This window comes from Pelophylax lessonae (genome assembly GCF_965119305.1).
Source record: "Pelophylax lessonae genome assembly, chromosome: 3".
Lineage (NCBI taxonomy): Eukaryota > Metazoa > Chordata > Amphibia > Anura > Ranidae > Pelophylax > Pelophylax lessonae.
In genome coordinates this window covers 417112141-417134248 of record NC_138770.1, presented here as the reverse complement: position 1 = coordinate 417134248, position 22108 = coordinate 417112141, and the positions used below count along the sequence as shown (strand labels likewise).

General features: G+C 40.5%; 1 protein-coding gene and 1 long non-coding RNA gene across 2 annotated transcripts in view; both read left to right on the top strand.

Annotated features, from left to right (window-relative positions):
- Window positions 1-22108, top strand: part of LOC309550556 (uncharacterized protein) — a 263513-nt gene that overhangs the window by 40492 nt on the left and 200913 nt on the right. Inside the window, exons 28-31 of the mRNA XM_082250908.1 lie at window positions 9929-9976; window positions 18812-18859; window positions 19119-19166; window positions 19269-19316. Coding sequence (XP_082107034.1) covers window positions 9929-9976; window positions 18812-18859; window positions 19119-19166; window positions 19269-19316 — 192 coding nt within the window. The remainder of the gene's footprint in view (window positions 1-9928; window positions 9977-18811; window positions 18860-19118; window positions 19167-19268; window positions 19317-22108) is intronic.
- LOC309551623 lies at window positions 8076-8439 on the top strand. Its single transcript, XR_014225102.1, has 3 exons — window positions 8076-8125; window positions 8236-8283; window positions 8392-8439. It is a non-coding gene; the product is annotated as an uncharacterized lncRNA (long non-coding RNA).

Genomic DNA, 22108 nt, shown 5'->3' with positions numbered 1-22108 from the left:
GCAGGGTGTTTCAGCTTGCCTCCTGTTTCGAACTCCTCCTACTCCTCATCCTGCCTTTAGGGTACAAAAAATTGTAATCGGGGCCTAGTCTGTGTTTGTACGTGTGAGATACACCGTTTTATAAAACTTTTTCTATTCCGCTATTCAATATACACCCTTTTTGAGTGTAAAAAATTTAATTACATCATAGTCTGTATCGGTACATGTGAGATACACCTTTTTAAATTTGTTTGGCGCATCTCCTTCCACCGCCGAGGATTGCAGGGCACTTCAGTTTGCCTCCTGTTCCGAACTCCTCCTACTCATCATCCTCATCCTGCCTTTAGGGTACAAAAAATTGTAATCGGGGCCTAGTCTGTGTTTGTACGTGTGAGATACACCGTTTTATAAATTTTTTCCTATTCCGCTATTCAATATACACTCTTTTGGAGTGTAAAAAAATTTAATTACGGCATAGTCTGTATCGGTACGTGTGAGATACACCTTTTAAATTTGTTTGGCGCATCTCCTTCCACCGCCAAGGATTGCAGGGCGCTACAGTTTGCCTCCTGTTCCGAACTCCTCCTACTCCTCTTCCTCATCCTCCCTTTAGGGTACAAAAAATTGTAATCGGGGCCTAGTCTGTGTTTGTACGTGTGAGATACACCGTTTTATATCCTTTTTTCTATTCCGCTATTCAATATACACCCTTTTGGGGTGAAAAAAATTAAATTTGCGGCATACTTTGCATATTTGACTGTGAGATACACCCGTTGTATTTGTATACTGTTTTTCTATTCCGCTATTTAATAAACATCCTTTTGGGGTAAAAAAAATTAAATTGCGGCATAGTTTGCATATTTGACTGTGAGATACACCCGTGCGATACTGTTGTTGTTTTGTTCCACTATTCAATAAACACCTTTCTAGAGCAAGATCATAAATTACAGAAATATGAGGAGACCGTCACATAGGGGCCGTGGCCTGGGTCGTGGTACTGCTGGTAGAGCTCCTGTTGCAAGGAGAGGACGTGGTCAATCTGTTCCAGCTACACGCACAAGTGAAACACCTTCCTCAAGTGTGAGTAGGCGACAGAACCTGCAGCAGTATTTGGTAGGGCATCATGCGCCTCTAAAAGTGATGAGGCCAGAAGAAGTACAGGCGATAGTAGATTGGGTTGCTGACAGTGCCTCCAGTTCCTTCACATTGTCTCCCACCCAGTCTACCGCAGAAAGGTCAGAGTTGGCACCTGCAGCCGATGTCCAACCGTCTTTCACCTCACCCCCTTGCAAATCAGGCAAGCAGTCTGAGCCCCAAGTCATGCAGCAGTCTCTTCTTCTTTTTGATGACTCTGGCAGCAGGGTTTCCCAGGGCCATCCACCTAGCCCTGCCCCAGAAGTGGAAGAGATTGAGTGCAGCGATGCACAACCACTTATTTCTCAAGATGAGTACATGGAAGGTCCATCGCAGCACGTCTCCGATGATGACGAAACCAGGTGCCAACTGCTGCGGCACTCAGAATTGTGGAGACCGACAAGGAGGGCAGGGGTGAAGACTGGGTGGAAGATGATGTGGAGGACGATGAGGTCCTCGACCCCACATGGAATGAAGGTCCTGCAGGTGACCTGAGTAGTTTGGAGGAAGAGGCGGTGGTCGCACAGACCCACCAGCGCAGCAGAAGAGGGAGCAGGGTGCAGAAGCGGAGCGTCCGTGCCCTAGACACTACGCCTGCTACTGCCCAACGCAGCAAGGGACCGAGCGCACCAAAGCCAGCTCAAAGGAGTTCTCTAGCGTGGAAGTTCTTCAGAAAATGTGCTGATGACAGGACACGAGTGGTTTGCACCCTGTGCAATCAGAGCCTAAAGCGAGGCATAAACCTTCTCAACCTGAGCACAACCTGCATGATCAGGCATCTAAGTGCAAAGCTCGAGCTGCAGTGGAGTAGACACCTTCAAAACCAAGAAAGGTCTCTGGCTCCTCCTGCTTCCTCTTCTGCTGCAGTCTCGGCCTCTTCATCCACCTCTGTAGTGATACCGGCACCTGCCACCCCTCAAACAGACGATCTGTCAGCAACACCACCACCTGGGTCACCAACCATCTCCACAATGTCCCGTGGAAGCATTCAGCTTTCCATCTCCCAAACACTTCAGAGGAAGAGGAAGTACCCCCCTACCCACCCGCGATCCCTGGCCCTGAATGCCAGCATTTCAAAATTCTTGGCCTTTGAAATGCTGTCATTCCGTCTGGTCGAGAGGCACAGTTTTAAAAGCCTTATGTCGGTGGCTGTCCCACAGTATGTCGTGCCCAGCCGCCACTACTTTTCCAGGCAAGCCATCCCTTCCCTGCACAACCAAGTGGGGGAAAAATCAGGTGTGCACTGCACAACGCCATCTGTGCCAAGGTCCACCTAACTACCGATACGTGGACCAGTAAGCACGGTCAGGGGCCTTATATCTCCCTAACGGCACACTGGGTAAATGCAGTGGCGGATGGGCCTGAGGCGGATAGCAATTTGGCGCATGTCCTTCCACCACCGAGGATTGCAGGGCGCTTCAGTTTGCCTCCTGTTCCTAAATCCTCCTACTCCGCTTCCCCATCCTCTACCGCCTCCTCATCCGGTCAGCGTAACACCTTCACCACCAACTTCAGCACAGCCAGGGGTAAACAACAGCAGGCAGTTTTAAAACTTGCCTGTTTGGGGGAAAAACCACACACCGCGCAGGAGTTGTGGAGGAGCATGGAACAGCAGACAAATGAGTGGTTGCTGCCAGCGAGCCTCAAGCCCGGCCTGGTGGTGTGCGATTACGGGCGAAATCTCATAGCAGCTCTGGGCCTAGCCGGTTTGACGCACATCACTTGCCTGGCGCATGTGCTGAATTTGGTGGTGCAGAGGTTCCTTAAAAATTACCCCGATATGTCAGAGCTGCTGCAGAAAGTGCGGGCTGTCTGTGCGCACTTTCGGCCTTCTCACCCTGCTGCTGCTTGCCTGTCAGCGCTGCAGCGTAACTTCGGCCTTGCCGCTCACCGCCTCATATGTGACGTGCCCACAAGGTGGAACCCCACCTTGCACATGCAGGAAAGACTGTGCGAGCAGCAGCAGGCCATAGTGGAGTTTCTGCTGCAGCACAAACGCGTGAGTCGCTCTGCAGAACAGCACCACTTCACCACCAATAACTGGGCCTCCATGCGAGACCTGTGTGCCTTGTTGCGCTGTTTTGAGTACTCCACCAACATGGCCAGTGCCGATGACGCTGTTGTCAGCTTAACTATCCCACTTCTATGTCTCCTTTAAAAGACGATTCAGGCGATGATGGAAGAGGATGTGGCACAGGATGAGGAGGAGGAGGATGAAGAGGTAACATTTCCAAGGCTTTCAGGGCAGTCATTCGCAAGTGGCTCCGAGGGTGGGTTCCTGCACCCACAAACGCCAGGGACACAATTGACCAGCAGGGGCACAGTTCTGGAGGATGAGGAGGATGAGGAGGAGGAGCTGGAGGAGGAGATGGAACCATGTTCACAGCAGGGTGGCACCCAGGCCAGCTCATGGCCATCACTGGTGCATGGCTGGGGGGATACAGAGGACACAGACAATACACCTCCCACAGAGGACAGCCTTTCGTTGCCTCTGGGCAGCCTGGCACACATGAGCGATTACATGCTGCAGTGTCTCCACAATAACTGCCGAGTTGCCCACATTCTAACTTGTGCTGATTACTGGGTGGCCATGCTGCTGGATCCCCGTTACAAGGACAACGTACCGTCCTTAATTCACTCACTGGAGCGCGATCGCAAGATGCGCGAGTACAAGAGCACGCTGGTAGACGCGATGCTGCTGGCATTCCCACCTGACAGCGGGGCCACAGTGGAAGCACAAGGCCAAGGAAGAGGAGGAGGAGGAGAAGGAAGAGGTCGCCAACGCAACCAGGGCACCGCCAGCACCTCAGAAGGCAGGGTTAGCATGGCCGAAATGTGGAAAAGCTTTGTCAGCATGCCACAACAAACAGCAGCACCAGCAGCTCATATGGAACGTCTTAGCAGGAGGCAGCATTTCACCAACATGGTGGAGCAGTATGTGTGCACACGCCTACATATAGTGAATGACGGGTCTTCCCCCTTCAACGCCTTTTACGCCTTGGAGGTGCTGGCGTGCCCTGCAGCCAGTGTATTATCTGAACGTGTATTTAGCACGGCTGGGGGCGTTATCACAGCCTGTCCAGAGACAATGTGGACAAGCTCACGTTCATTAAAATGAACCAGGCATGGATCCCACAGGACTTTTCCGTACCTTGTGCAGAATAGAGATGGATACCGATCTTACCCAGCCATTGTTCTATTTTTGATCTTTCTCACTCTTTTGGGGTGTACCCTCATTTAAAATGACTGAAAAAAAAGCAGTGTTGGCTACCTCGTCCTCCTCCACCGCCGCTTCCACCTACACTGCCACATCCACCACCACCTCAACCTCCCTCCTACTCCATATGGGCCTCGTCCTTCACAGATGAAGAAAATTGTTTTATTTTTTTTATTTTTATTTTTTGTTTTAAGTTACTTCCCTATCCACATTTGTTTGCAGAGCACTTGCCATGCTCTTAACTATGTTTTGCTGCCATTTGCAGCACTCTAGCCCTTTCCATTGGTGTTTTAGAGCCATTTTAGTGCCTGAAAGTTCGGGTCCCCATTGACTTCAATGGGGTTCGGTGTCCGGGTAAAGTTCAGAAAAAGTCCGGGACACGAACCCAGACTTTTTTTTCAAGTTCGGCCGAACCCGCTGAACACGGACATCCAGGTGTCCGCTCAACTCTAATTACGACCCATCTCTTCAACAAGGTGTGTGTAATAATTTACCCATAGAGGTCTTTAGTACTTTGCTACCCTACCTGAAACCGACAAATTGGAGCCATTATAACCTATGTTTGGTGGAACATCTTTATATAGGGAACAATCCCATTCTCTAGGGCATAAGTAAATGCTGGTGTAATATCAGACTACCCAATATTTTTCTAACAATTTTCAAATATTTTTCACTTATTTTGCACATTTGCAATTTTTTCCAAGTATACCTATTTTTGCGCTGTGTACTGTCTAACCAATCTCTAGGGCATAGAGCAGTGATGGCAAACATTGGTACAACAGATGTTTTAGAACTACATTTCCGATGATGCTCAACTTCACACCAGATTACATCAGCATCATGGGAAATGTAGTTCTAAAACATCTGGGGTGCCAAGTTTCACCATCACTGGCATAGAGGATCTGCAGGAGGAATATCGCTCTAAAGTTGATTAGTATAAAGAATTTAATTTTGACCCCCCCCCCCTTAAAATGTGGCAATTTTATGAGCAAAACCCTCACTCCCTTAAAAGTCTCACACTTTTAAAATACTTTGTAGAATAAGTTAACGTTTACTAACCCCCCCATCCTTACCTGGGAGAATGACCTGCAAAATGCATACACAGTATCCCAATGGCTCTCCACTCATCATTATTCATATGTCATTTCACATTATAATAACCACTGGGATCTTGCACAGAAAATTGTAGCCCGAGGGTACCTCGCTTCCTACCACATAGCCCAGTTTTCTTCTTCTGGATCCTCTCTGTGCTGACAAGGTTGTGGCCAAGTTTGTAATTTTTTGCATATCCTCTGGACCTGGAAAAATCTACATAGCTTCTGGCGGAATGTGTTCCAGCTAATTTCTAGTGTCTCTAGAATCCTTACAAGCCCCGAGACAGCTTTGGCTTTTTTAAATCTAGGGATAGATGAGTTCCCCATTGTTTTCCGGATGATAATCTCTAGTATTTTGATGGCCGCCAAACTTACTATTACGAGACATTGGAAAAGAGAGCTCACACCCAATCTATTGGAAGCCATAGCCACTATTCAGACACATTATTACTTATTATAACTAATATATATGTATACCATAATGCCCTGTGAGGCTACCTGCTTTATTATTTTTTCCTTCCTTGTCCTACCTGCAGTTGCAGGTTCACTAAAGGCCCGTACACACGTAGCGATTGTCGGCCCTTAAATATTCGGCCACCGAATGATCGGCCGATTGTTGGCTTGTTAGTATGATGCTTCCGACAACCGACTGCGACTTTTCGGCCGAACCGAATCAGGTGTGCAGCCTTTAAAATTTTTGTTGGCCGTCACCAGAACGGCCGATTGTTCGCCAGTCAGTACAGAATTCGTCCGACTAACAGCAGATGAGCAAGACTGGGCATGCTCAGAGAAGAAAAAACACACGGAAAGTTAACCATCACATGGCATCACTTCTGCAGTCGGCTGTTGTTGGCCGACAAAATTCGTGTGCAGTCTTTAGCACTTTTCAACCGACAGGACAGCACCGGACAAAAGACGGCCGATTGTTTGGCCGACATTCGGTACGTGTGTATGGGGCTTTTTTCTCTTAAATGTAATTAAAAAAAAGTATTGAAAAGAAAGATATTTGAACTAATATAAAATATTTTACTATTCAGAGAAACCTAAGAAAAAACTGGACCAGGTATCTGCAGAACCCAAAAAAGGTAATCATCTTTAGTACTTAAAAGTCATGACGATGAAGGTGGCTATAATGTGAGCGAGGTAAAGGCAAAAACATATTTTGAGCTATTATACATTATTTTACTATGCAGAGACACCAGAGAAGAAACCAGAAAAGGTATCTGTGGAAACCAAAAAAGGTAATCGCTCATTAGTATCGCACTTGAAAATTTTTTAAGGCAGTTATAATGTAAGGGAGGTAAATTGCAGCAATATATTTTGAACTATTAATCCTTATTTCACTATACAGAGACTCCAGAGAAGAAACCTGGAAAAGTATCTGCAGAACTCAAAAAAGGTAATCGCTCATCATTACTGCATTTGCAAACTTTAAAGGTTGTTTTAAGAAGAGTACATCAAATTCAGAAAGAAATTTTAAACTATTATATATTATTTGACTATACAGAGATACCAGAGAAGAAATTAGAAAAAGTCTCTGCAGAACCCCAAAAAGGTAAGTCATTTATAGTACTTCTGAGTCACAAAAATTAAGCTGGTTAAAATGTGAGTCGGGTGAACGCAGAAAGGTATTTGAAATAATTCCACCTCACCTCTTCAACAAGGTGTGTGTAATAATTTACCTATAGAGGTCTTTGATACTTTGCTACCTTACCTTATACCTACAAATTGGAGCCATTATAATCTGTGTTTGGTGGAACTTCTTTATATAAGGAACAATCTCAAGGGCATAGAGGATCTGGAGGAGGAGTACAGATTCTCTAAGGCTGATATCTTCAAGTTGATTAGTGTAAGGCATTTTATTTTCACCTCCCCTTCTCCCCAGATTTAGTTCCACCTTAAAATGTGGCAATTTTATGAGCAACCCCTCAACCCCTTAAAAGTATCCCACATTTTTATAATGTTTTGCAGAATAAGGAGAATGACCTGCAAAATACATGTACAGTATCCCAATGGCTCTCCGATTATTATTATTCATATGCCATTGTCTTCTGGATGATAGTATTTTGATGGCCGATAAACTTACCATTATGAGACATTGGAAAAGGGAGCTGGCTCCCAATCTATTGGAAATCATAGCCACTATTCAGGCACATTATTCCTTTGAAAGTTTGCTTGCTCTTACAACAGACTCACTGGTAACATTTGAGAAAGCTTAGCAACCATTGCTCCTCTGGAATTACAAATAACCTATTGATGTACACCTCTGTATAGTAGTACGTGAAAAAAAACCTCTACTTCCTTTTATACCACAGTATCATTCCTATATCTAAGATATGTATGGATACCATAAGGCCCTGTAAGACTAGCTGCTTTGTTATTTTTTCCTTCTGTGTCCTACCTTCAGTTGCAGGTTCACTTATTCTCTTAAATGTAATTAAAAAAAGTATTGAAAAGAAAGATATTTGAACTAATATAAAATATTTTACTACACAGAGACACCTAAGATAAAAATGGACAAGGTATCTGCAGAACCCAAAAAAGGTAAATCATTCTTAGTACTTAAAAGTCATAAACATAAAGGTGGCTATAATGTGAGTGAGGTAAAGGCAAAACGATATTTTGAGCTATTATACATTATTTTACTATGCAGAGACACCAGAGAAGAAACCAGAAAAGGTATCTGTGGAAACCAAAAAAGGTAATTGCTCATTAGTATCGCACTTGAAAAATTTGAAAGGCAGTTATAATGTAAGGGAGGTAAATTGCAGCAATATATTTTAAACTATTAATCCTTATTTCACTATACAGAGACTCCAGAGAAGAAACCTGAAAAAGTATCTGCAGAACCCAAAAAAGGTAATCACTCATCATTACTGCATTTGCAAACTGTAAAGGTTGTTTTAAGAAGAGTACATCAAATGCAGAAAGAAATTTTAAACTATTATATATTATTTGACTATACAGAGATACCAGAGAAGAAATTAGAAAAAGTATCTGCAGAACTCCAAAAAGGTAAGTCATTTATAGTACTTCTAAGTCGTAAAAATTATGCTGGTTAAAATGTGAGTCTGGTGAATGCAAAAAGGTATTTGAACTAATTACAACCCACCTCTTCAATAAGGTGTGTGATAATTTACCCATAGGGTCTTTTGTACTTTGCTACCCTACCTGTAACCTACAAATTGGAGCCATTATAACCAATGTTTGGTGGAACATCTTTATATAGGGAGCAATCACAAGGGCATAGAGCAGTGATGGCAAACATTGGCATTCACACCAGATTGCATGAGCATCATGTGAAATGTAGCTCTAAAACATCTGGGAGCCAAGGTTCACAATCACTGGCATATAGGATTTGCGGGAAGAACATGGACTCTCTAAATGCTTTATAATTAGTATAAAGCATTTTATTTTTGACCCCCCCTCCCCAGATTCAGTTCCCCCCAAAATGTGACAATTTTATGAGCAAACCTTCACCCTCTTAAAAGTATCTCACCCTTTTTTTACAATATTTTGCAGAATAAGTTAATGCTTACTAAAACCTCCCCCATCCTTACCTGGGAGAATGACCTGCAAAATACATACACAGTATACCAATGGCTCTCCACACATCATTATTCATATGTAATTTCCCATTATATTAACCACTGGGACCTTGCACAGAAAATTGTAGCCCAGTGGTACCTCACTTCCTACCACATAGCCCAGTTTTCTTCTTCTGGATCCTCTCTGTGCAGACAAGGTTGCGGCCAGGTTGGTTATATATTGCATATTCTCTGGACCGGGAAAAATCTACATAGCTTCTGGCGGAGTGTGTTCCAGCTCATTTCTAGTGTCTCTAGGATCCTTAGAAGCCCGGAGCCAGCTTTGGCTTTTTTAAATCTAGAGATAGATGAGTTCCCCATTGTCCTCTGGATGATATCCTGTAGTATCTTGACTGCCCTTGGAAAAGGGAGCTGGCTCCCAATCTATTGGAAGTCATAGCCACTATTCAGGCACATTATTCCTTTGAAAGTTTACTTGCTCTTAGAACAGACTCACTGATAACATTTGAGAACTCTTGGCAACCATTGCTCCTCTGGAATTACAAAAAACCTATTGATGTACACCTCTGTAAAGCAGTATGTGATTAAAAACCTCAACTTTCTTTTATACCTCAGTATTATTTGCATTCATATGTGTAATATATATATGGATACCACAAAGCCCTGTACAGCTAGCTGCTTTGTTATTTTTTCCTTCCTTGTCCTACCTGCAGTTGCGGGTTCACTTATTCTCTTAAATGTAATTAAAAAAAGTATTGTAAGGAAAGATATTTGAACTAATATAAAATATTTTACTACACAGAGACACCTAAGAAAAAACTGGACAAGGTATCTGCAGAGCCTAAAAAAGGTAAATCATTCATAGTACTTAGTCATGAAGATGAAGGTGGCTATAATGTGAGGGAGGTAAAGGCAAAAAGATATTTTGAGCTATTATACATTATTTTACTATGCAGAGACACCAGAGAAGAAATCAGAAAAGGTATCTGTGGAAACCAAAAAAGGTAATCGCTCATTAGTATCGCACTTGTAAATTGCATAGGCAGTTATAATGTAAGGGAGGTAAATTGCAGCAATATGCTTTGAACTATTAATTCCTTATTTCATTATACAGAGACTCCAGAGAAAAAACCTGAAAAAGTATCTGCAGAACCCAAGAAAGGTAATCACTCATCAATACTGCATTTGTAAACTGTAAAGGTTGTTATACAAAGAGTACAGCAAATGCAGAAAGATATTTTAAACTAATATATATTATTTAACTATACAGCGATACCTGAGAAGAAGTTAGAAAAAGTATCTGCAGAACCCCAAAAAGGTAAGTCATTTATAGTACTTCTGTACTTTCAGTACTTTCAGTACCTACCTGAAACCGACAAATTTGAGCAATCATAACCTATGTTTGGTGGAACGTCTTTATATAGGGAACAATCACAAGGACATAGAGCAGCAATGGCAAAACTTGGTACCCCAGATGTTTTAGAACTACATTTCCAATAATGCTCAACTTCACACCAGATTGCATCAGTATCATGGGTAATGTAGTTCTAAAACGATTGGGGTGCCAAGGTTCATCATCACTGGCATAGATGATCTGCGGGAGGAATATGTACTCTCTAAAGCTGATCTCTTCAAGTTGATTAGTATAAAGCATTTTATTTTGACCCCCCCTCCCTCTCCAGATTCAGTTCCCCCTCAAAATGTGGCAATTTTATCAGCAAACCCCTCACCCCCCCTAAAAGTATCTCAGACTTTTATAATATTTTTCAGAATAAGTTAACGCTTATTAAAACCTCCCCCATCCTTACCTGGGAGAATGACCTACAAAATACATACACAGTATCCCAATGGCTCTCAACTCATCATTATTCATATGTAATTTCCCATTACGTTAACCACTGGGATCTTGCACAGAAAATTGTAATCTGGTGGTACCTCACTTCCTACCACATAGGCCAGTTTTCTTCTTCTGGATCCTCTCTGTGCTGACAAGGTTGTGGCCAAGTTAGTAATTTATTGCATATCATCTGGATCTGGAAAAATCTACATAGCTTCTGGTGGAGTTTGTTCCAGCTTGTTTCTAGTGTTTCTGTGATCCTTACAAGGATCACACAAGATGTGCTTTAACTGCAGACTTTCAGCTTTAATTTGAGGGTATTTACATCCAAATCAGGTGAACGGTGTAGGGATTACAACAGTTTGTATATGTGCCTCCCACTTTTTAACCACTTAAGCCCCGGAGGATTTTCCTGCTAAAAGACCAGGGGGTATTTTGCGATTCGGCACTGCGTGACTTTAACAGACAATTGCGCGGTCGTGCGATGCTGTATCTAAACGAATTTGGCGTCCTTTTTTTCCCACAAACGGAGCTTTCTTTTGGTGGTATTTGATCACCCGTGCGATTTTTACTTTTTGCGCTATAAACAAAAAAAGAGCGTACATTTTGCAAAAATAACAATATTTTTCACATTTTTTTATATGAAATTCCCCAAAAAAAATGTAAAAATCAAATTTTTTTAAAATTTTCGGCCAATTTGTTTTATGCTACCTATGTTTGGTAAAAAAAATCGCAAAAAGCGTATTTTGATTGGTTTGCGCAAAAGTTATCGCGTTTACTAACAAAGGGAAAGATTTCTGTCATTTTTGGTGTTTTTTTTTTTAACGTGTAATGGCGGCGATCTGCGATTTTTTTTGCGGTACTGCGACATTGGGGCGGACAGATCGGACCCTTGACTGACATTTTTGACACTTTTGGGGTTACCAGTGACATTTCTACAGTAATCAGTGCTATATATATGCACTGTTACTGTAAAAATACACTGGTAGTGAAGGGGTTAACTTTATTTGGGAGGGAGGGGCTGTGTGTGTCCCTAGGGGCGTGATTTCTACTGTGATTGGCTGTGGCTTGAGCTGTAAGGACACTGATCAACGGATCTACATAGTAGATCCATGTGATCAGTGTTTTTACAGCGAGGAGAATGACAGGTGGCTTGTTTACACAAGCTGCCTGACATTCTCCCTCTCCCCCGCCGATCTCCGAGTGACCGGCGGACATCGGGTCCGCTGGTCACACACGCGGGGGGGTCCGTGACCGCGCGGGAGCGGGAGCGCGCCTCCGCGGGCGCGCGCTCGCTCCCCAGAGCCGCACAGGCGAGCGACGTAGACCTACGTCACTCTGCCTGTGAGGGGCTGACTGCCGCAGTAAATATACTGTGAGCAGTCGGCAAGCGGTTAAGGGACCAAAAGTAATGGGACAGATTAACAATCATAAATCAAACTTCCACTTTTTAATACTTGGTTGCAAATCCTTTTCAGTCAATTACAGCCTGAAGTCTGCAATGCATAGACATCACCAGACGCTGGGTTTAATCCCTGGTGATGCTCTGCCAGGCCTCTACTGCAACTTTCTTCAGTTCCTGCTTGTTCTTGGGGAATTTTCCCTTCAGTTTTGCCTTCAGCAAGTGAAATGCATGCTCAATCGGATTCAGGTCAGGTGATTGACTTGGCCTTTGCATAACATTCCACTTCTTTCCCTTAAAAAACTCTTTGGTTGCTTTCGCAGTATGCTTTGGGTCATTGTCCATCTGCACTGTGAAGCGCCGTCCAATGAGTTCTGAAGCATTTGGCTGAATATGAGCAGATAATATTACCCGAAACACTTCAGAATTCATCCTGCTGCTTTTGTCAGCAGTCACATCATCAATAAATACAAGAGAACCAGTTCCATTGGCAGCCATACATGCCCACGCCATGACACTACCACCACCATGCTTCACTGATGAGGTGGTATGCTTTGGATCATGAGCAGTTCCTTTCCTTTTCCATACTCTTCTCTTCCCATCACTCTGGTACAAGTTGATCTTGGTTTCATCTGTCCATAGAATGTTGTTCCAGAACTGTGAAGGCTTTTTTAGATGTTGTTTGGCAAACTCTAATCTGGCCTTCCTGTTTTTGAGGCTCACCAATGGTTTACATCTTGTGGTGAACCCTCTGTATTCACTCTAGTAAAGTCTTCTCTTGATTGTTGACTTTGACACACATACACCTACCTCCTGGAGAGTGTTCTTGATTTGGCCAACTGTTGTAAAGGGTGTTTTCTTCACCAGGGAAAGATTTCTTCGGTCATCCACCACAGTTGTTTTCCGTGGTCTTCTGGGTCTTTTGGTGTTGCTGAGTTCACCGATGCGTTCTTTCTTTTTAAGGATGTTCCAAACAGTTGATTTTGCCACACCTAATGTTTTTTATATCTCTCTGATGGGTTTGTTTTTTTTTTTTTTCAGCCTAATGATGGCTTGCTTCACTGATAGAGACAGCTCTTTGGATCTCATATTGAGAGTTGACAGCAACAGATTCCAAATGCAAATAGCACACTTGAAAGGAACTCTGGACCTTGTATCTGCTGCTTGTAAATGGGATAATGAAGGAATAACACACACCTGGCCATGGAACAGCTGAATAGCCAATTGTCCCATTACTTTTGGTCCCTTAAAAAGTGGGAGGCACATATACACTAGGAATAGGAAGACACATATACACTAGGAATAGGAAGACTTCACTCCGACGAAACGTACGTAGAGCGTCATCACGCAACATCCGCCCTCGTGGAACGCATATCCGGCCCGTGGAACGCACGGCGTCCCGGAAGTGCTCTTCTATTGCCGTTCACATGCTGTTTTTCCTTTCTTGTTTGTGAGTACCCCTTTTTTTGAATGAAATAAAGCAATTTTTAAAGCGGTACTACCCTATGTGAGCCTTCTTCCCCCACATATACCTTATACCCGTGGACCCTAACCCCAAAGGACCTTGGTACGCAGGACTCGGGGAGAATATTGGACCACCCTAGTAACCAGAGAAGGGGACCCCAGGAATATTTACCTAAGGCCTGATACCCCTGTAGGGGTGTTCAACTCTGGTGAGTGCGGTCCAAGGGGTGTGGGGAGCACTAAATTGTCACCGACATCCGAGCACCTCTAAAAATTCTCCAATAGAGCACCTGCACTCAAGTCACTTTTTGCTCTCTCTCTTTAAGAAGGGCATCCCATTGTGGGACTACCCTCCCTCTTTTTTGACTTTTCTAGTCATTACGGACTTACCATTACTTGGACTATTTGTGTCAGATTTTAGAGTGGTTTTATAAGATTTTTCATTTTGTGTCTATTTATGATACTATTTATTGTATAGTACCTTGTTTTACACTTCACAGTATTGTATTTCATATTTCTTATATATTTTTCTAACACTTCACAATATTGCAATTTTTAGTGGATCCAACTTAATTGATTTTCCTACCATTTTTTTATCGATTGCCCTATTTATCAGGCTGACACTACTTATATTAATTCTACCTTTATTCACATTTTTCACATTGGACTTTCCATCTTTTCTTTTTTCTTTCTTCAATTGTTTTAGCACCATCATATACCCCTCACAGGGTTGGATCACTTATTATAAAGCACTTGACACTTTATTAACATTTACAGTGGAGAGACACATTTTATATATATATTTATGTAGTATCATTGTAAGACACATGGAATATTTAATTTAATATATTTTGGCAGCGCCATACACCTCTCCTGTTATTTTAATGAGGGAATAACACACACCTGGCCATGGAACAGCTGAACAGCCAATTGTCCCATTACTTTTGGTCCCTTAAAAAGTGGGAGGCACATATACAAACTGTTGTAATTCCTACACCTTTCACCTGATTTGGATGTAAATACCCTCAAATTAAAGCTGAAAGTCTGCAGTTAAAGCGCATTGTGTTTGTTTCATTTCAAATCCATTGTGGTGGTGTATAGAGCCAAAAAGATTAGAATTGTGTTGATGTCCCAATATTTATGGACCTGACTGTATGTAATATATGTATGGATAACATAAGGCCCTATGAGGCTAGCTGCTTTGTTATTTTTTCCTTCCTTGTCCTACCTTCAGTTGCAGGTTCCCTTATTCTCTTAAATGTAATTAAAAAAAAAAGTTTTGAAAATAAATATATTTGAACTAATATAAAATATTTTACTACACAGAGACACCTAAGAAAAAACTGGACAAGGTATCTGCAGAACCTAAAAAAGGTAAACCATTCTTAGTACTTAAAAGTCATGACAATGAAGGTGGCTGTAATGTGAGTGAGGTAAAGGCAAAAAGATATTTTGAGCTATTATACATTATTTTACTGTGCAGAGACACCAGAGAAGAAACCAGAAAAGGTATCTGTGGAAACCAAAAAAGGTAATCGCTCATTAGTATCGCACTTGTAAATTGCAAAGGCAGTTATAATGTAAGGTAGGTAAATTGCAGATATATATTTTAAACTATTATATATTATTTGACTATACAGAGATACCAGAGAAGAAGTTAGAAAAAGTATCTGCAGAACCCCAAAAAGGTAAGTCATTCATAGTACTTCTGAGTCGTAAAAATTAAGCTGGTTAAAATGTGAGTCGGGTGAACGCAGAAAGATATTTGAACTAATTACAACCCATCTCTTCAACAAGGTGTGTGTAATAATTTACCTATAGAGGTCTTTAGTACTTTGCTACCCTACCTGAAACCTACAAATTGGAGCCATTATAACCTATGTTTGACGGAATATCTTTATATAGGGAACAATCTCAAGGGCATAGAGCAGTGATGGCAAACCTTGGTACCCCAGATGGATACCCCAGATGTTTATGAATTACATTTCCCATGATGCTTAACTTCACACCAGATTGCTTCAGCATCATGAGAAATGTAGTTCTAAAACATTTGGGGTGCCAAGGTTCATCATTACTGGCATAGAGGATCTGTGGGAGGAATATGGACTCTCTTAAGCTGATCTCTTCAAGTTGATTAGTATAAAGCATTTTATTTTGACCCCCCCCCCTCCCCAGATTCAGTTCCCCCTCAAAATGTGGCAATTTTATGAGCAAAACCCTCATCCCCTTAAAAGTATCTCACACTTTTATAATATTTTGCAGAGTAAGTTAACGCTTACTAAAACCTCCCCCATCCTTACCTTGGAGAATGACTTGCAAAATACATACACAGTATCCCAATGAATCTCCACTCATCATTACTCATATGTAATTTCCCATTATGTTAACCACTGGTATCTTGCACAGAAAATTGTAACCTGGTGGTACCTCACTTCGTACCACATAGCCCAGTTTTCTTCTTCTGGATCCTCTCTGTGCTGACAAGGTTGTGGCCAAGTTGGTAATTTATTTCATATACTCTGGACTGGGAAAAATCGGCATAGCTTCTGGCGGAGTGTGTTCCAGCTCGTTTCTAGTGTTTCTGGGATCCTTACAAGCCCAGAGCCAGCTTTGGCTTTTTTTAAATCTAGGGATAGATGAGTTCCTCATTGTCTTCCGGATGATAGTCTCTAGTATCTTGATTGCCACTAAATTTACCATTATGAGACATTGGAATAAAGGGGCTTGCTCCCAATCTATAGGAAGTCATAGCCACTATTCAGGCACATTATGCCTTTGAAAGTTTGCTTGCTCTTAGAACAGACTCACTGGTAACATTTGAGAAAGCTTGGCAACCATGGCTACTCTGGAATTACAAATAACCTATTGATGCACACCTCTGTGTAGCAGTATGTGATTAAAAACCTCTTCTTCCATTATATATTTTTTTTACTTTCCTTTTTTCCTCAGTACCATTTGCATTCATATACTGTATAAAATATATGAATGGATACCATAATGCCCAGGGAGGCTAGCTTCTTTGTTGTTTTTTTTTCTTCCTTGTCCTACTTGCAGTTGCAGGTTCACTTATTCTCTAAAATGTAATAAAAAAAAGTACTGAAATTAAAAATATTTGAACTAGTGTATATTATTTTACTATACAGAGATACCTGAGAAAAAACTGGAAAAGGTACCTGCAGAACCCAAAAAAATTATTCATAGTACTAGAAAGTCATATAGATGAAGGTGGCTATAATGGGAGTGAGGTAAAGGCAGAATGATATTTTGATCTAATATACATTATTTTACTATGCAGAGACACTAGAGAAGAAACCAGAAAAGACATCTGTGGAAACCAAAAAAGGTAATTACTCATAGGTATCAGACATGTAAATTACAAAGGTGGGTATAACGTAAAGGAGGTAAATGAAGCAAGATATTTTTAACTATTAATCATTATTTTACTATACAGAGACTCCAGAGAAAAAACCTGAAAAAGTATCTGCAGAACCCAAGACAGGTAATCATTTATCAGTACTGCATTTGTAAACTGTAAAAGTTGTAATAAGTGTAGCAAATGCAAAAAACGAATTTAGAACTATTGTATCTTATTTGACTATTCAGATATACCAGAGAGAAAATTATCTGTGGAACCTCGAAAAGGTAAATTATTCTTAGTACTTGTAAGTCATGAAAATTAAGTTGGTAATAATGTGAGTAGGGTAAACTTAGAAAAAAAAAGATATTTAATTTAGTAAACATTATTTTACTATATAGAGATGCCAGAGAAAAAACTGGAAAAGGTATCTGCAGAACCCCAAAAAGGTAAATAATTCATATTATTTGAAAGTCGGGAAGGGGAAGGTGGCTATAATGTGAGCGAGGTAAGCGCAGAAAGATATTTGTAGTTATTATACATTATTTTACTCTGCAGATAAAGAGAAGAAGCCAGAAAGGATATCTGTGGAAACCAAAAAAGGTAATCACTCATGAATATTGCAACTGAAAATTGCAAAGGTGGCTATAATGAAAAAGAGGTAGGTGTAGCAAGATATTTTGAACTATTAATCCTTATTTTATTATACAGAGACTCCAGAGAAGATACCTGAAAAAGTATCCGCAGAACACAAGAAAGGTAATCACTCATCAGTTTTGAATTTGTAAAACTATAAGTGTGGCAAATGTAGAAAGATATATTAAACTATTAAATGTCATTTGATACCAGAGAGAAAATTAGAAAAGGTATCTGTGGAACCCAAAAAAGGTATTTAATTCATCAATATTGCATTTGTAAAATGTAAAGGTGGTTATAATATGAGTGGGGTAAACACAGAGAGATGTTTTGAACTAATACATTTTATTTGATTATTCAGAGATGCAGGAAAAGAAATTAGAAAAGGTGTCTGTGGAACCCAAAAAAGGTAAAACATACATTGTACTTGTAAGTCATGTAAATGAAGTTGGTTATAATTGGATTGGGGTAAACACAGAAAGATATTTAAACTAGTATACATCATTTTTCTACTGTAAAAAGTTTTTGCAGAACCCAAAAAACTTAATCACTAATCAGTATTTCATTTGTAATGTATAAAAGTAATTTATAAAAGTAATTATGTGTGAGTAAACATAGAAAAGAAACTAGAAAACGTATCTGTCGAACCCAACAAATGTAAATAACTCAAAGTATTGCATTTGTTAAGTGTAAAGATTGTTATATTACAAGTACGGCAAATGCAACTAATATACATTTTTGTGCTATAAAAAATCCAAAACGCACTGTGAAAAAAGGAAAAGAAATGTAAATATAGCAGCCCCAGCACACAGTATGGGATACACTATAAAACTGAAACTGTGGGAAAATTCAGCATAACAAGCACTGTTTTTGACTTCTCTCATGAGGACCACGTGCACTGCACTCTTGTAAACCACAGAGTAATTCTTGGTGGAGGACATGTGGTGTTATCACGGAATCTCTTGTCTCACTGAAGATTTGTACTTTATGTGTTTGGCTCACCAAAGGATTTTTGCTGTTAATGCAATGACCTTTCATGTTACCTGTTATGTTTGTTTGAACTGATTATTTGCTATCCATTTATTATATTACGCACAAGTTGTTGAAGAGCTGCACTTATATATCACAATTTTTTTACAATGCAGAGACTCCAGAGAAGAAACCTGAAAAAGTATCTGCGGAACCCAAAAAAGGTAATCACTCATCAGTATTGCATTTGTAAAATGTAAAGGTGGGTATAATATGAGTGGGCCAAACACAGAAAGTAGCTTTGAACTATTACATCTTATTTGACTATTCAAATACACCAGAGAAGAAATTACAAAAGGTGTCTGTGGAACCCAAAAAAGATAACTCATTCATAGTACTTGAAAGTCATGAAGGTGGCAGTAATGTGGGTGAAGTAAATGCAGAAAGATATTTTGAACTAATATACCTTATTTTACTATGCAGATACACCAGAGAAGATAGTTGAAAAGGTATCTGTGGAACCCAAAAAAGGTAAATCACTAATAGTATTTATAAATCACGAAAGTGGTTATAATGTAAATGAGGTAACACAGAAAGGTATGTTGAAATAATATACGATCCTTTACTATGCAGAGACACAAGAGAGGAAACTAGAAAAGGTATCAGTGGAAACCAAAAAAGGTAAATCCCTCATTAGGTTTGCAGTTGTAAGTTGTGAAGGTGGTTATAAACACCCCCCTGTTCGGTTCACACCAGAACTTCCAAACAGAGAAAGATTTCTGATCCGAATAGTTAACACTATTAAAGTCTATGGTACCTGAACTTGAAAAAATTCAAGTCTCAATTTTATAGGCTTATATGCCAATTTATTGCCCATAAAAAGGGTATGGGGGTTTGGGTACTGCTCTGGAGGACATGTATCAATGCAAACATTTTTTCTCAACGTTTTTTAAGGAGCAGTCATTTTATTTATGCTTAAAGTGAAACAAAAAAATGAAACAATCCTTTAAATATAGCGCCTGGGCGGTCCGCTTTATTCTGCCTGTAAAGTGGCGCATCTGTACTGTGGAACCTGCTGTAACAAAATATACATTTTTAAAGAAAAAAATGAATAAAATGACATTTAAATTGCTGACAATACAAAAATGTTTTTTAAAAAATGGCGTAGGGGTCCCCCCAATCCATACCAGGCCCTCTAGGTGTGGTATGGATTTTAAGGGGAACCCCATGCCAAAATAAAAAAAACATTGTGGGCCCCCCCTAAAATCCATACCAGACGAGAAACCACCCCTCCCTCCTGAACAATACCAGGTCACATGTCCTTAACATAGGGGGTGCTTTGGGGTGAGGGGGGATCTGCCTGGTTGTTAAGGACACCACAACCATCTTCCTGGCCTCGCTCCTTAACAACCAGCTATTCGCTGCACCCTGATTTCAACAAAGCTTTGCCCAATCAGGGCTTAGAATGAACTGTGCAGCGTGAAGTACATTGCGGGACATTTAGTGGGGCAAACACCTGCTGAAGGCCCTGCAAATTTGGGTGTTCACCAAATGGGTGAACAGGCGATGTTCGGGCTGAACTTTTGCTCGGCCCAAACCATTCACCCAACTCTAGTTATTATGTAGGGGAGGTTAGCACAGAAATTATTTTGAGCTGTTAATCATTATTTTACAATACAGAGACAAAAGAGTAGAAACCAGAAAAAGTATCTGTAGAACCCAGAAAAGGTAAAACCACTCATCAGTATTTGTAAGTCATGAAGGTGGTTATAATGTGGATGGGGTCAATTAAAATATTTTGAACTATTACACCTTATTTTACTATGCAGAGACCCCAGAGAAGAAATTGGAAAAAGCTTCTGCAGAACCAAAAAAAGGTAATCACTTACCAGTATTGCACATGTATATTATAAAGGAAATTGTTTTTGGGTAAGCATAGAGAAAAAACAAAAAGGTGTCTGTGGAACCCAAAAAAGGTACCTTACTCATAGTTTCATGTAAGTTGTTAAGGTGGTTTTAAAGTGAGTGGAGTAAACACAAAAACATATTTTGAACTTATTTTACTATGCAGAGACACCAGAGAAGAAACCAGAGCAGGTATCTCTGAAAACTAAAAGAGGTAAATCATTCATCAGTATTGCATTTGTAAGGTATAACAGTAATTTTTTGTGAGTAAACAAAGAAAAAAAGCTTGAACATTTGTAGAATCCAAAAAATGTAAATAAATAATTTTTGAGTTATGAAAAGTGGTTATATTGTGATGGAGTAAACGCAGAAAGATGTTTTAAAGTACTGCACCTTATTTTACTATATAGAGACACCAGAGAAGATACTGGAAAAAGTACCTGCAGAATCCAAAAAAGGTAATCAATAATTAGTATTGCATTGGTAATGTGTAAGAGTTTTTGAATTGAGAGCAAGGTAAACATAGGAAACTATTTTGAACTATTATATCTGTTTACTATGGAGAAACACCAGAGAAGGAACTGAAAAAGATATCTGTGGAACCAAAAAAGGGTAATCACTCATTAGTATCACACTTGTAGATTGCAAAGGTGGGTATAATGTAAAGGAGGTAAATGCAGCAAGATATTTTGAACTATTAAACCTTATTTTACTTTACAGAGACTCCAGAGAAGAAACTTGAAAAAGTATCTGTAGAACCCAAGAAAGGTAATCATGCATCAGTACTGCATTTGTAAACTGTAAAGCTTTGTATAATATCAGTGCCATTGCTATATGGACATGGTTGTACATGGAAAACATATACATATTACACCAATATTAATAGGCGAAACTGGATTGACGTCCTCTGTCCTCCACAGGTTCTGGTATCAGTGAGCATATAATATGACCTGTTTCTCCTGAGGTTTGAAAATGTTCAAAACATCTTCTAACATATTCAAACCTCAGGAGAAACAGGTCACATTATATGCTCACTGATACTAGAACCTGTCTGTCAGGCCTCAGTAGCCAATTATCACACTGGTCGGGCTAAGTATTGCTTACTAACCATACCTACCTTACAGCCTTGGGTGCTAATCATATCCTTAGGCGAAGAAGCAGCTCTCCTGAGATCTTGTTTTTAAATGCTGACATGGCAATGCTGTATACACCAATGGAATTTATAAGGTTGATGCCAACCACAGCCCTGAAGAAGAAGCTTTGAAAGCCCAGAAATGCATCGGCTGGAGGACACCAATCCTTTTTCACCTATTATATTGGTGTAATATTATTATTGGTGTAGTTAATATTGGTTAATATTGGTGTAGAATTCCATGTACAACCATGTCCATATAGCATTTGCGTTTTTATGCTAATTTGAATAAAACTGATTTTTTCATATTATTTAGTACTTAGTGCCTTCAAAGTCCCACCCCAAGGGGAATTTTGCTCATAATTTATCTATTAGGGATGTGGCACATTTAGTGAGGTACCTCACTGACTTTCTCTAACTATTATAATATAAGTGT